The 15678-nt window shown below is 37.5% G+C and overlaps 1 protein-coding gene across 2 annotated transcripts in view; it reads left to right on the forward strand.

Annotated features, from left to right (window-relative positions):
* The first annotated feature begins 494 nt into the window (after positions 1–494).
* otofa (otoferlin a) overlaps positions 495–15678 on the forward strand; it is a 72797-nt gene continuing 57613 nt past the window's right edge. For both annotated transcript variants that reach the window (XM_053489212.1, XM_053489213.1), the window contains exons 1-2: positions 495–716; positions 5112–5170. In XM_053489212.1, the coding sequence (XP_053345187.1) occupies positions 638–716; positions 5112–5170 (138 nt within the window). In that variant the 5' untranslated portion in view covers positions 495–637. The remainder of the gene's footprint in view (positions 717–5111; positions 5171–15678) is intronic.

The following is a 15678-nucleotide window of genomic DNA, read 5'->3' on the forward strand; positions in this document are numbered from 1 at the left end:
CTACCGGCAATTTGGCAATTTATTGAATGCCAGTTAGCCTCATCTTCATGTCTTTGGACTGTGGGAGGAAACCAGAGTACCCGGAGGAAACCCACCAACCACAGGGAGAACATGCACACAGACCCTGAGGACCCTGGAGGTGCGAGGCCACTATGTTACCAACCACAATATCAATCTACCAATGATTATTGATAAATGACATAATATATAATAGGTGATAGATTTGGCTTTGTAGTAGGCTAAAGCATGAATGTATGGACAAAAAGTCAACTTTTCGCTGTCTCGTGCGTTGGAATCGTTTTATTCGACTCGTTTAAAAGAGTTGTTTATTAAGAACCGGTTCTCTTTCGAATCCCCCATCGCTCGGGCACATCGGAGAAAAAGGGTCGGAAATCTGTGTAGCGAGAGTGTAGCGCTGACCAGACCAGGACAAACATCAAGGCACTTTAAATATTTTACGGATCTTCTATGTAAAGTCGGAAAATACTGCGGATATTTTGTTTGCTTGGTATAACAAACATATAGGCTGTTTCACGAACAGGTCAGTGCAGTCTATGGCACGTTTATAGGTTTACTTAGGCGCCACTTCAGGGGAATTTCTGTCGCTTGTGGTTTCCGTGATTTGACTTTTACTGCCATGGCTCTGGTGGTGTATCTGAAATCGGTGTCCGACCTTCCCGGGAAAGGAGACCGACTCGCCAAAGTCTCATTCCGAGGTACTGCTACCCTTCATTATTATTATTATTATTATTATTATTTTTCTAGGTTTATGGTTCTTTGAGTTTGTGTGCGCGTGTCGGATTGAGTGTAGAATTCATGCCTGAGTGCTGTGATGAAAGTTAGCACTCTCTCATACTGTGTTGTAAAGTCTACTGTACATTATTCAAGTCCAACTCGACACTGTAGGAATGATTTTCCAGTCAGAGCTACTCTCAGGACTGCACACCACTGTGCTAAATATTATGTCAAAATTTTTTTAGATACAATATTTTGACATATTATTTAGGTGATATCCACAGAAGATGCTGAAATTATACACAGTGCACTGTATACATTTTCATATACAGTGTTGGTTCGAAATAAGTGTGTAAGTGTGTGTGCAGTATGTGTGTGCCCAGCGATGGATTGGCAACCTGTCCAGGATGTACCCCGCCTCGTGCCCTAAGTTTCCTGTGATAGTCTCCATGCCCCCTTCGACATTGTATAATTAAGACGATGTGTGAGTGATAGTGAGTGCTGGATTGATTCTTGCAATGTTAATGAGAGTCCACTTTCACTGCAGGGATTGTTAAAATGTGCTATTTTTGATATTCTGTGACATCATGATTGAGTTTAAGAATATTTAAAAAAAAATCAGCATCCGGATGATTTGGTAAAGCCGTAGGCGAATCTAGAGTTAACTGAACACTAATTTGTGTAGGCTGAAGGTTGCAGAAATGCCCTGTGCGACTAGCGGTAAATTAAACAAGCTCAGATTCAGTGTCTGAAGGGTGAAGGGTTTGATGATTTTATAAGTAAGTTTATGATTTAGGAACACACAATTGAAGACACTACTGTTGCTTTTATTTCAGCACCTTGGACAGCACAGAGCATGTCGACCACTATCCTAGATTTGTGTTTGTTTTAGTTTTAGGACAAGATATAGGGGTGTGTTGTTTTGCATTTCTCACAAATGTCATACAAAGGTTTAGACTTACAACACTACAGTACACCAGTAAAAGAAATTAAGAATTTGTAAACAGCTGGAAGAATTTTATAGCAAATTGTTCCTTTAGGAAACATTATAGAGTTGGGAGATATACCAAAGGTTTTTTAAATTACAACACTTGTAGATATTGTTTAATGACAAGCTTCGGTAAAACAGCAGTGATGTATCAGAAAACTGACATTGTTGATTTTATTTAATGTCTACCAAAATAAAAATAGTTTAATCCTGAAAAGGACACACAGCTGCTTAATAGTACTACATGTTCTTCTACAAATGGTCTAGTAGTGCAAGGTAATGTGATATTTCTGCTTTATTAGAGTTTTTTTTTTTTTTTTCTGTGTTTTAGTGGCACCCAAAGTCTTGTTTATGGCCCAGGCTTTTCCAGCCTGTCTAGAGCGGAAGGTTTTTCAGGAAGCACTGTCTCAGCTCAGTTATGTCCTGTTCCTCTGGGAAACACAGTCCTTTGTTACAACACACTGACTGTTTAATGTATTTTGTTTTTTATTAAATAGGGACATGCAAGATGTAAAAAAAAAGAGCAATATTCTCTCAGGTGACAAATATAGGCACATAATTACCAACATTAAGTAAATGTACGCTTACATATGCTTACACTAAATGGGGTTTTCCCTTTTTGTTTTTAAAACGTTATATGGGGTATTATCCCATTTACCTCATTTTAAGTGCTTCTGTTTTAGTTCAAGCACTTCAGTCAGCTTAGGACTCTAAAGGATATTATGCTGTACTGTTATTTTCTGCCCTCTTATCATCAACAGGCTGTGCTTAACATAGCATCACTCTAGGTGTGCACTCTTCATGCACACCACACAATGTCAGCCCTGTTATTTCTATCATCAGTACATACGCCACCACGCTTACCACTTAATCATACAAATCACTTCAATGGGGGGAAAAGTAACAACAACACAAACACAAACACAAAACATTTGGTATTGTAGTGGCATTTATGACGAGTACAATGTTGAACATTTAAACAATAACAAGAGCACAACAGGAAGCTCTGCTGGAACACACAGAACAACAACAGAAATAAGTGAAAGCCACTTTTTCTTTTGTGTTCTTTTGTCATATGGACATCTGGAGTATGAATATGTAATATTCAGATTTTGGAATGAGAAACAACATGCAAAATGTTTATTATGAGATATTCAAAAATGTCCATCCCTGAGGGTTAAAACACATGAACAGAGCAGTTTTCATGCTAAAAAAGAGGGACGCGAACAGAGAATATTATTTTTTTTTAAATAACACAAAGATATACACAGTTATATATTAAAACAATTAATTGAGTACAAATGAAAGCAGGACACATTGACCATAGAAGGTAGTATCAGTATTGGGCCCCATAAGGCCCTGACACACTGATTTGTTATTGAATCTAATCAAACCAGAGACCTGATAACAGTAAAATCCCCAGCTTTATAATCCTAACTGTGGAAATTCTCTATTCTTGGTCACATTTTTTGATGGTTTAGTACAGAGTCAACATACAGAAACAACCATGAGCAATTTATAGCAAATTATTACTCTCACATTCAGTTTACATGAAAAGATATTTGAATGAGATCAGGAGCTTCTTGTTAAGGATCCTTCGGCTGAAAGCTTTACCGCGTCTATGAACCATTACTCTAACAGTTCTGCTGCATTCATTGTGTCTTGTCTGCAAAAGCCAGCTAACCGGAGAGCATCGAAACAGAGCTACTCTAAGGCTTCTTTCATCATCAAAGCGCCTTTTGTTTACAGTCTTTGGGGGATTATATAAATTTATGTGTCTAATTTAGCTGTCCTAAAGCCTGTTGTTTGTTATATCACTCATACCCTGACTTGAGTGTATTTATTATTCTGTTGCACCTAAGGTGGGTGGAATATTTTACTTAATCAATGAAGCTGAGTGGGCTCTTTTAGCACCACCAGGTATTGGTTTGACTCTAGAGGAAAGGAACGAGCCACAGATGAGTGACAAATCAAAGGAAAGTAAAAAGAAAAGCATAAAGTGACATATGTGTTAAGCGTTGGGTCACAACAAATCCCTGGAACATCTGCAGTGTGCTTTAGCACAGCCTCAGCAAATCTCTGGAACCTCTGAAGGGAAGAGTAGCATTTATCCACAATATGTGAAATGACAGTGATAAAAGTGACGGAATCCCTCATCGCCTTGACTGCATGTTTGTTTTTGACTACAGCGTTTCTGTTTGTTTTTTAAAATCTATTTATTCCAATTCTTAAAATTAAAAGTTACTTGCGCTGTAAGGAATGCTGAACTTAGTATAGTGACAATAAAGAATCTTCATTCCTGAATCTTAAATCATAGGTGTTTAATTTGGCTGACTCATGAAAGAACATACAATATGAATTAATGCATTTTTATTCTTACTCAGACTCCACACCATCACAGAGGTGATTGGTTAAAAGAACTTTGCATTTATTTGCAGTGATGCTTTCTTCAGTAGGGACAAATGAAGGAAAAATACCCCTGCAGCAAAAATACCCGTGGAGTGTAACAGAGCCTTTAACTTGTCCCCTGTATGTAAATTTCTATTTTAAATTAAATTAATATTTTAAATAAACAAACTTTGTATTACAGCAAACTTTTGATCTAAAAACAAACAAACAAAGGCATACTGCATATATCATATTGCTCTCCTGTTTATATTTTGTTAGATCTTTTGTGTGTCCTTTTGTTAACACACCTGTATTATAATCCAGCCTGCATCCGCGATCTTAACGCCCTGGCCACTTATATGGGAGCCTCGCTTCTACTGCAAGCAAGAAGAGCAGCAATCGTGACTTTGTAATAAGCTCTCGCTTCTAATTTAATGTGCATTACACATTAGTTTCCAGTCATTATTACCCTGTGTGTATGTGTGTGCGTGGGTGGCCATGCTTATGCTGCAATCACATTAACAGTTCATGTCTGCTTAGGTCTTGAACATGTGATGTTTGGTGGTTTTTTATTCTCGAGGGTGTAGAATATTCCTCATTCTCATCCTGTTTCCAGCATTGTACCGCGACACGATCGGAAACCTGTCGGACGTGATTTATTTAACTTGCTATCGTCTTGATGTGCGATCATCATTAAACCGTCTGCGTTCACATTATCTGTTTATATTGCTGGCGACGGTTTAATACGTCTGCTAATTAAATAGCAGTATTTGGCTTGTTGGATGGTAAATGTTGACAGATCTGCCCTGTCTGTCTTCTTATTTTCCTGCCCCAAATAAGGAACATTTTAAATGAGTTGTTTTTGAGGATGGTGGTAAACATGATCCTTATATAAATGCTGCGATATTTCAGGTAATAAATACTTGTCAATTTTAATGCGTTCAATATAAATATCCATAGTATTTAAAAAGACGAGATCTTTTTTTTTCCTTTTTTGTAGGTCTGTCCTTCTACTCACGTGTCCTGGACAACTGTGAGGATGAAGCCAGGTTTGAAGAGGTCAGTGCATTTATTTATTCTCTGTCTCTATGTCTGTCTTTTACTCAGTCACTCAAACATGAAAACAACACTTACTTTAGGTTTGTAAGTTCAATCTCAGGAGAAGTGAAAGCGATATGTGGATTTTAGCCGGGGGAAGCCTGCAGTGTAGGCAGTGGGGAACTAATTGAAAGCCTTGTCAGTTTTCTAATGCAGCACATCAAGTTTAATGTTGTTGTTTCCTAGTGATACTAAAACTGAGAAGAAGAGAATAAAATTTTGGTAAAGAAAGAAACCCTTAGCGTTCAGTTGCATCCGGTAAATTACCCAAAGTCCTCATCCTCTGCATGCTTAAGCACTTGGGTCTGTCTGTAGGTTTTTCTTTCACTGTAATTTAAGTGAACATATTGAATGCCTCTTGGTCTGTCTTCACTCGTTACACCTGCACAGCAAATGGACTGAATCTCATTCAGCTCATTCTAATGGTAAACTTAATGTAAAGGTTCAAAAGGAAAGGAAAGGATGCTGGAAATAAATTTGTCTTCTGGCAATGAGGTACTGATTTTTTTTTGGTGCTTTTTTACATGCATGACATACTTAAAAAAAAAAAAAGTCTAATGGATTTTAACTAAATGTTACCATCATATTTATTACCAAGTATGCACTTAGTGCATTAGAATACGAATTAGAATAGTAGCAGTGCAAATTGAACGTTAATGGTCCTCGTGTTCCTATATATATATATATATATATATATATATATATATATATTTTTTTTTTTTTTTTTTTTTTTTTTGTGCTGCCAGTGATAAGAATCAGAGTTTCTCTTCTGTCCAGTGTAAAAGCTGGGTGCTGTTTCCTGTCGTGATTAGTGTGTTTTTGTTTGGGTTAAAGAGGAAAAGAAGCATGGCTGCATTTTCTTGCAATTAAATGGGCAGCAGGAGAGGGAAAGAGAGACAGATGTTACGCAGGAGGTGGCAGAAAAACTGTGAAAGATGGATTTTTTATATAAGGACTCTGGACATTCTATTTTCAACATTGACCTTGTTATTCATTATATCATTAGTTGAACTCTGTTGGATAACCAACCACCACCACCACCACCACCTCTACCACCACCCCCAACTCCAACTGAGTGAAACTTTTTCTAATGCTTTAGAGTTTGGAGTTATAGCCAAGATCCTGCAGGCTTACTCACTTTTTCCTGTCCCTGCTGGGTGTTTGACTCATTTCAGGGTGTTAGAGAGAGTGCACACATCACTACCTCTGAGCTTGCTTGCTACTCACAGTCACATCCCACTGCTTTAAATCGCCTTGGGTGATTTCAGACTTAAAATGATTCGATATGATTTCCCTGCTATCATTATTTGGTAGTGGATCTTTTTCAAAAATTTTATTATGTAGCTGTGACGAATTTCTAGACTGGACCTAACCAGCGCTTAATACACCATCTATAACAAATACTTTTATTTGCTGAATTCAGAGTTACCCCCATTTGATCACTGCGACCCTTACCATGCTTTCTGCTTTCACCACACCTCTAATGCATTTCCAATTTTTTTATCTTAACTCCATCCTCCTCCATTAAAATCTTATTGTAATTCTGGATTATTCTGTAACTATAATTAGGCAAATAAAAATGAGTCTAGGCATAAAAATGAGGAACATCATTTTCTAAGGATGTTATAGGTACTTAATAAAACTTTTTTGTTAATAAACCTCTTTCAAAGATGTACAAATTAATGTTCTCCCACTGAAGGAACAACATCCCTTTATAATGTTTTGTCTCTAAAACAGCCACTTTAGCTTTCTCCTATTATAATTTGGGTTCATAATTCATCTCTAATATGACCTCACTTGACTTATGACCTGTACTTGTTTTATAAGAAATACATGCTAAATCTATGAACATTTATTTAGGTCTCATATGGTTAATGTATGAGTAAATGTTCGATCAGTCCTAATGTCTTCATTGAATTACAAACATTTTTGTGTAAAACATTTAGTGGTTTCAGCAGAATATTTCTGCAATAGTTAAAATATACATGACTTGCCACTATTTAGGGCCCTTTGATGTCATAGTGTGAGAAGGGCCCTCTTGTTTTTCTAAGGATTTTTTTTTCTCCAGGGATTTTAGGGGTTATTAACATGCTCAAAAAGTCATGAAAATCAGCACATGTTGGAATCAGCTGTCATCAGGATGTCTGAGCAGCTGGGCCCTGGGCATGGCTATCACACAAGATTTTGCTGCATAGCTCATACACACTTGCACATACAGTGGAACCTTTGCGAGCATATTGCGAGTGGATTGCGAGCATAATTCGTTCCGGGGCAGGCCCATATTCCAAAACACTCGTAAATGAAATCAAATTTTTTCATAAGAAGAAATTGAAACTCAAAATATTCGTTCCACAGGGGTCTGTGTGTTTGTGTGTGGCATGGTGTCCAATGATGCGCGCACACACAGACACAAAGAGCAGGCTAAGCCTTGAGCAAAGAGAGAAAATTGATTTTTAACCTCTCCAATGAGACTTTCTTTTGCTTTATTCATCACGCGCGCTTGTACACACATGCATACAGACTCAAAATAAAATGTTTCACGCACACACACTTTGTTACAATGTTATAGTAAACAGTAGACGTGTGCACGGATGTTGATTATACCAGTAAGAGACGTGCACTAAGACCCAGCAGGGGAGACCGTTGGCTCAGGTGTGATATTGTGACGCTCTGCGTCAAAACAAGAAGCGCATGAGTGATACATAATACTCGGTACAAGACTTGTTTGTTTTCCAAGTCAAAATTTATTAAAAATCTTTGCTCGTCTTGCAGAACACTTGCAAACCGCTTTACTCGCAATCCGAGGTTTCACTGTACTGTATACATACGAAACTCGGTACAATCTGGAGTCTTTGGATCTTCAGATCTGGATTTTATTTAGCTGAACGACTTTTGCTACTGTATGTCATGGGCTCTACTCAACAGGAAGTTAGTTATTTTGGGTTGTTTGCAAAATGCACCCAGCGGATTTTGACATACAGTGGAACCTCGGATTACGAGCTTAACTTGTTCCGGAAGCGGGCTCTTATTCCAAAACACTCGTAAACCAAATTAAATTTTCCTATGGGAAATAATGGAAACTTAAATTATTCGTTCTACAGCCCAAAAAATAAATACATAAATATAATTAATACAAAATATAAAGTAAAAATAAACAAATTAACCTGTACTTTACCTTAAAAAAATTTAAAAATAAATCCCGACAGATAAGTGTTTTCGTTTGTGCACGCTGTGTGTGCACACACACACACACACGCATTAACGGATAGACCATTTTTAAAACCGTTTAAAAATTAGCAAGGAACATTCCTAGTCACACTCACGTAAGCGCATACTAACAGGATCACTGCTGCAAGTAAAACAACAACAACAAAAAACAAATTAAACACCTCCTCACCTTTGAAAACAATCGCGACAGAGAAGAGTTTGTGTGTTTATTTGGCAACCTAAGAGAAGGGGGGCTGAAGGGGGCTCGCTCGGGTTTACCGCCCCCTTCTCTCAGGTTGCCAAAAAAACACACAAAATCTCTGCCTTACACAGACACAAACACACACACGCACACTCAAAAACACTGCCGGCACTAAGACCCAGCAGGAGAGACGATAGGTCTCGGCTTTACAGCTCCCCTTCTTTCAGGTTGCCAAACAAACACACAAACTCTTCTCTGTCGCGACTGTTTTCAAAGGTTGTTTTTTGTTGTTGTTGATGTTTTACTTTACAGTAGTGATCCCGTTAGTATGCGCTCACGCAAGTGTGACTAGCGATGTTCCTTGCTAATTTTTAAACAGTTTTAAAAACGTTCTCTCCATTAATGTGTGTGTGTGTGTGTGTGTGTGTAAAAAAACGTTGGCTCACTTGTGATGACGTGACGCTTGGTGTTAAAACAAGAAGCGTATGTGTGAAACATGATACTCGGTGCTCGTAAACTAAGACAATGCTTTTTTTCAAGTCAAAAATTATTAAAAATTGTTGCTCGTCATGCGGAACACTCGTGAACGCATTACTCGTAATCCGAGGTTCCACTGTACTTAACACAAACTATTCCTAGGGGATTCATACAATCGCCACCAAATTGGGCTTATGTGAGCTCAAGACATTGAGGATGCAAAATTGAGATGGGATTTTTCACATCTCAAACGGTTCAGCTGTGACAAAAAAGGTCATGAGTAAAATCATATTGAATGCCATCATGGTGTGATGCTTTTTTTTGCAGCATACCGAGATTTTGTGAGGTTTTAACATAAAATTCCCCCTTGTGAATAATGGTATTTATATGTCTCCTTTTAAATACATGTGTCCACTGTACCCCAGGCAGTGATGGCACAGGTGCTTGGGCACGATCATTGTTGCGTGCAAATATTTTTCTATTTAAATCTATTTAGAGCCTATCCTCAAGAACCTCATGATGACAGACGTATTTATATTTACAGTAAATGTGTATCTCAGTCAGTATGAGGCATATTAAGAGATGCTCATTGTAAATTACAAAGTGACACCTTACAATGTTTCCAATTTAAAGTTACATAACTGGGTAAAGTTTCTTAAAAAGTAAGGTTTTTTTTTTTTATATAAAAAAGGGCAATAGCATTTTTAGACATCTGTCAGAGACATTCTACATTAAGATAATTTGTTCTTTTTGCTTGGTCTCTGCTGGATGCATCTATTTACATAATGAACCTCTTGCATGCTGGAGCTGTCGACTGAAGCCTGTTAGCTCAGCCTCCTCCAGTCAATGTGTATCATTACGTTTATCATACTTCATTTCATTTTTACCCTGCAATCATAAGGGAAGAAAAATCATTATACAAGTCATTCTGAAAGGATTTATTAAACAGTCAAACTTTATTATATTTTCCTCAAAAGGTCAACGTTCTAAAAGGATAATAAGCGAATGAAGCTGGGGGTACAGTGCTCGCTTGGGGTTTTAGTCACACAGTGTAGATGAAACAGGTTTAAATGTAATCTTCGGTTAAAGTTGAAATTAAGCACAGCAATCTGATCAGAGGTTGATGGCAGCCTGGTGAATCTGCTTGAATTAAACACATGTGCGAATGTGAAATTAATTGGACTGCACAAGGAATATATACAGCATGTATATAAATATATAAAGTCTTTTAATGACAGTTCTGGGAGGAGATTTAACATCATCTTATTAAAAACACATTTTATTCTAGAGAACAGACAATTGAGTTTGTAAAAAATACTTAATATAAAAAAGATATTAACAAAATTCCTATCTACTGCATGTAATTACAAGAAAAATGTTAAGATCACATTCCAGATAGAACACTTTATTTTTTACACTTCAGTGACATGCGACATTGCACCAAACCAGTATAAGGATATGTGAAAATAGTTATCCCATAAATGCTGTAGAAATAGAAAAAGCAATATGTTTGGATCGTGATTTTTTTTAGATTCATGCTGTGCAATGGCAAAAGCATGAGCAAGAACAAGAATAAAGCACGATAAACCATGGGAAGAAAAAGGGCATAAAAAGATTTGTTTTGGGCAAAAGGTATGAAATGTCACAGAAGAGAGCACTGCTTGTGCTGTGAAGCCATATGGCTAGAAGAAATCAGTGCAGAAATAAAAAATCTTTGTAAATTGATTGTGGTGAGCTAACACAATCTGCACAACCTTCAACAGGGTTCCGTACTTATACTGTAGATATTCACACAGCAGATATTCCTGTGAGCTGTTTCCATCATGGGAAGGATTTTCAAATAGCAGTATAGGCTTAGAATGAACACTGTGTGGTGTACTGTGCTATAAAATGCTGTAAGCTGAATAGGAGGATACGAGAGAGAGGCAGCCGTATGGGGGAGGAGAGACTGGGGAGAATACAGTGGACCACTCTGCAGTCTTGGTCTATTAGAGATGCAGTTTGAAGGCAATACCAGAGTACATCTTGCTTCTAAATGTTGTTGTGAAAAGCTCTATTTCTCAACAGAAACCCATTACGAATCTCATCTTAGCCTTGATGTGACTTCTATATTATTTAGAAAGCTACACCAGAGACAGAGCAATAGAGAATGAAATGTTAAAAGTGGGAGGTGAACAGAAGTATATCTGAGGCGGTGAGTGAATAATTCAGCTTTTCAGCTTTAAAATTGATGAATCCTTGAGTTATATTGTCCATTCCAGTGCCTTTGTGTGAGTCTTCTGATCATTTTTGACACATGGAACATTTTCTTGTAGAATAATTTGTCAGGTCAGGGCTTGATTTATATCATAAATTACACCATAGTAATCAAAGACACAGCATCAAACCTGAATTATGAGTTAAAAGTTAAAGGTAAAGTTACGAGGTAAAAGAGAACAATGTCAAGAACTTTCCTGTCCAATATTCTGGAAATAACTGCAGTGCCCTACAGTATACCTTATGTGTAGTGACACTTGTTATGACTGTCACTTCACACCTGCGGATTTGGAAAAGGAATCTTGCCTCTGCTGTGTGTGTGTGTGTGTGTGTGTGTGTGTGTGGAGGTTAGGATGGGGTCCTCAGCAGTGTAACTTGCAATTACGGTATAACTGGAAAGAAGCCATATGATGCTGCTGATAAATAGATAGATAGATAAATAGATAGATAAATAGATAGATAGATAGATAGATAGATAGAACCTAATGTAAAACTTTGCCAATGGGACAAATATTGTAGGCATTACATAAAACAAAAACAAAAATTGCACTTCTAAGTCATCACTGTATAAATATTTGGCTTGTATACTGGAAAAAATTGTAATTTCTCAAACACTTGAATTAAAATGACACCAAAATTCAAATATAAAAAAATATTTTTCCTATTTTCAGGCATAAACATAATAATGACAGGGACTCATGTTATTCTTATTAGTTTCATTGGGGTTATATCCTTAATGAGGAGCTGAAGATACTTTAGGTGAGGCAAATCCGAAACTAATATGGTTCGTCTCCATAGCAACTAAACCACCATTAATGAACTGGCTCTTCAGCGCTGAGAGAAATGTTAGCCTCCTGAACGATGAACACTCTTGGGAAATACAAATCAAAGTTATAGTGGTCTAATCTTCCAGAGAACTGTTAAGAAATAAAACTCAATTGTAAGCAGGGTTCCAATGGAACATGTTATATTGCCGAAAGTTTGGGGATGTCTGAGTGAGAGACACTTGAGCTTGGTCAACATCCCATTTCAAAACCACTGGTGTTATTATAAAGTATAACTACTTCAACTTTTCTGGGATGATCTTCCACGAGAAATGTGGAAATTCGGTTCTGTTCAGTTAAAATTGTATTTGTAAGGTCAGAAGGTTGAATGATGTTGGACAATGAAGCATGGCTGACGGTTGATGTCCCAATTCCTCAACATCAGTCACGTCCTTATGCAGCTTGCTTTGTGCACTGGGGTACAGTCATGCTGGAACAGGAAGAGGTCTTCCCCAAACCGCTGCCTTAAACGGAAACGTACACTTGTCTGAAATGTCTTTGTAAGCTTAAGCATCAACATAATCCTTCACTGCAACATATTTTAATGGTGATACTATGCATTACTGTAGTGTTCCTTTGTTATCTATTCTGTCTGAAAGCCAGATATTGAATCACGCTTCATTATTCCAGAGAACACATTTCCACTGCTCCAGAGTGCTTTTATACCACTTCACACAATGCTTGACATTGTGCATGCTGACCTTAGATATGTAAGCTGCTTGGCCAGTAAAACCTACAGTCCCCCCAAAAATTATTGAAACAGCAAGGCCATTTATTGTTATCATTAGTGGCATGGTAGTGTAGTGGTTAACAGCGTTGTCTTGCACCTCCAGGTCCTGGGTCCTTCTTACTGTGCTTGGTGGGTTTCTCTGGTTTCTCCTTACGGTTCAAAGACATGCATATTAGGATAATTGGTGTTACCAAATTTCCTGTGAGGGTTGACCGGAGGTCCTACCACAGTTGTAAAAAATGGGAATAGATACAATGGTCACCATTGGCCTCCATGGTCCCTATTTGGATGACAGAGTTTCCTGGATTTATTATTATTATTATTATTATTATTATTACAAGAAGACATTTGAGGTTGAGACCAAAAGATTAGTTAAGAGGCCATAGATCGAAAGAAAAATTTCTGACATTTATTTGTAGAGGTTTTTAACAACCGAGACCGTGGAATTTTTATTAACAAACCACCCAATTCTTTAAATTAAATGAATTAGACACTAAATATTAGGTTATAAAGCACTGGTGGCTCAGTGGTAGGTGTTCCACCTGCCATGTGAAAGGCCCGCGTTCGATTCCCAGCCTGTGTCCAAACCCCAGACACTGGGTGCAGTACCGGTCCCAAGCCCGGATAGAGTGGGAGGGTTGCATCAGGAAGGGCATCCGGCGTAAAACTTGTGCCAAGCTTGTATGATAGCTTCAGCTATTGTTCCACCTACACTCTACACTCTACGTGGTCCACTGCTTTCCGACTGAGCTGTTGTTATGCCTTAGTTCCATCTTTCAAAAATCTTTTTTTTTAAACTGTTTTTTAGTCACATGAAATGCAATTACTGTACTTTATTATAAGGTCATACAATAAATAACACAGCAACACAGGGCATTTGTGTTGATGAGACAGGGCAGCGAAACTTTTCACATTCATCCTCACATCCTCCTGGTTTCTATTGGAGATACTAAAGTATGAAGAAAAAAAAAGCCTTGAGGATTTTTTCAAGACCAGGGTTCTAACATAGTCTCTGAAAAAAAAAAGTCTTTATTTCCCTTAACATATAATTCTTCACTGTATGTAAACACGGCAAACACTGGACTGTAGGACGTGCCCTAAAAAACCCAAATCCCAAAGACAGCTTTTCACACTCAAATTCTGAGATGTTGCATCACCACATGTGTTTAAGGAGTTAGGAGGGTGATTAGGCTTAATTAAATTCCGTCTTCCAATAACATTTACCCGAGGAATGCAAATTAGAATACTGATTAGTTCTTCTTTTATTGTTGTTGTGATAAGCTCATTTGCTTTGGTTCTATTCTACTTGGATTTCAGCATTATTTAAAAAAATAAAAGGAATTTCATAAATGTATTGTGGCCATATTACTGTAACAGTAGCCCATCCCTGCGTACTCATTTATTATAAATCAGGTCTGACAGGGGAAGAGCTTGCGGCAATAAACCCAAAGCCTCAAAAAGGAAAATGGGTTTAACTGTGTTTTTTAAGGGAAAACACAAGATTGTGTATTATAGTCAAACATACGGCTTGTTTTAATTGTTTGCATGTGGTATGCTAACGTGGACTGAATAGACTATTCGGATTATCACTGTAGTTTTAAAGCTATCGTCAGTAATGTCCAAGGATGGTTAGGAAACCCTTCTGTATAGTCAGCCTATTGGAATCCCTTGCCTTTCCCCAGCAATTACTCTTCAATTGCTAGTCATTATCTCTTTATTGTCACAAATCTTCTATATTGACTAGACTTTTACTTTGTGTGAAAGAGGAAAACCTTTAAAAGGGATAGCGATTTGCTAACTGAGCATATTGATTTCCTTTACATTCACCTTTGCCATATATTTCTTCCCAATGTATTCTAAAAGCATTCTAACAAAACCTGTCATCCTGTATTGTACATACTGCTCGAGTGTCCTGTCTTCTCACCTTGCCCTTGAATGGTGACTCTGTCATGCGGTAAAGTATTAAAAAGCCTGGTGCTCCTCATTAGCTCGGTATAAAATGACACGCCTGGACAATCCCTTACAGGTCTTGGCTGTGTGGATGTGTAGAACAGATGGGAGCTCCAGGTCTACAAAACAGGAGGAGGCTGATAGATCATTCCACAGGCAGGTGGCCCAGATCGACAAGAGGAAAAAAAAAAGGTCCATGGAGTTTGAGATTGCCTTTGAAAGTTTCAGCAGTGTAAATCAATGGCACCGCGGTTGTATTGTCACCGCTCCAATCTTATGCGCCACAGAAATGAATAACATGAGCATTCATTCTTATGTCTGGCTCATAGTTTTAGAAACATTGAAACATTTTATTTTGTTATACTTTTTGATCTATCTCACTTCACATACTGGCATTAGGTAATTCACTGTAAGTAAGGAATGAAGCACTCGGAGATACAGTATGCTGTTTTAGGAAAATAATCAATGGCTGTAATATATTACCACTACAGTTTGCCATTGAATGTCTTTTTCTTGTGTTTGTAGTAAATATTGTCCTGTTAGTTCTTGTTGTCACTTGGGAAATAAACAGTAATAAATTATCATCTTCCATCCATCTACAGTAAAAGCTACTTAGGAAAAAAAAATGCAACTTATCACGTTGACCATTAAACTAGTACGCACAAAGACTGTTGTTCTAAAAAGTCTTCCGTGACAGAAATTCCCTTTTACAATACACTAACACTATTTCACATCTTTATTGCATGCTTAATGCCGTAATCATCATAATCAGCATCCATTTATCTATATTTTATAATTAAGTTAAATAGTGGCTGCAAAGTAA

This window comes from Clarias gariepinus, chromosome 27 (genome assembly GCF_024256425.1).
Source record: "Clarias gariepinus isolate MV-2021 ecotype Netherlands chromosome 27, CGAR_prim_01v2, whole genome shotgun sequence".
Classification (NCBI taxonomy): domain Eukaryota; kingdom Metazoa; phylum Chordata; class Actinopteri; order Siluriformes; family Clariidae; genus Clarias; species Clarias gariepinus.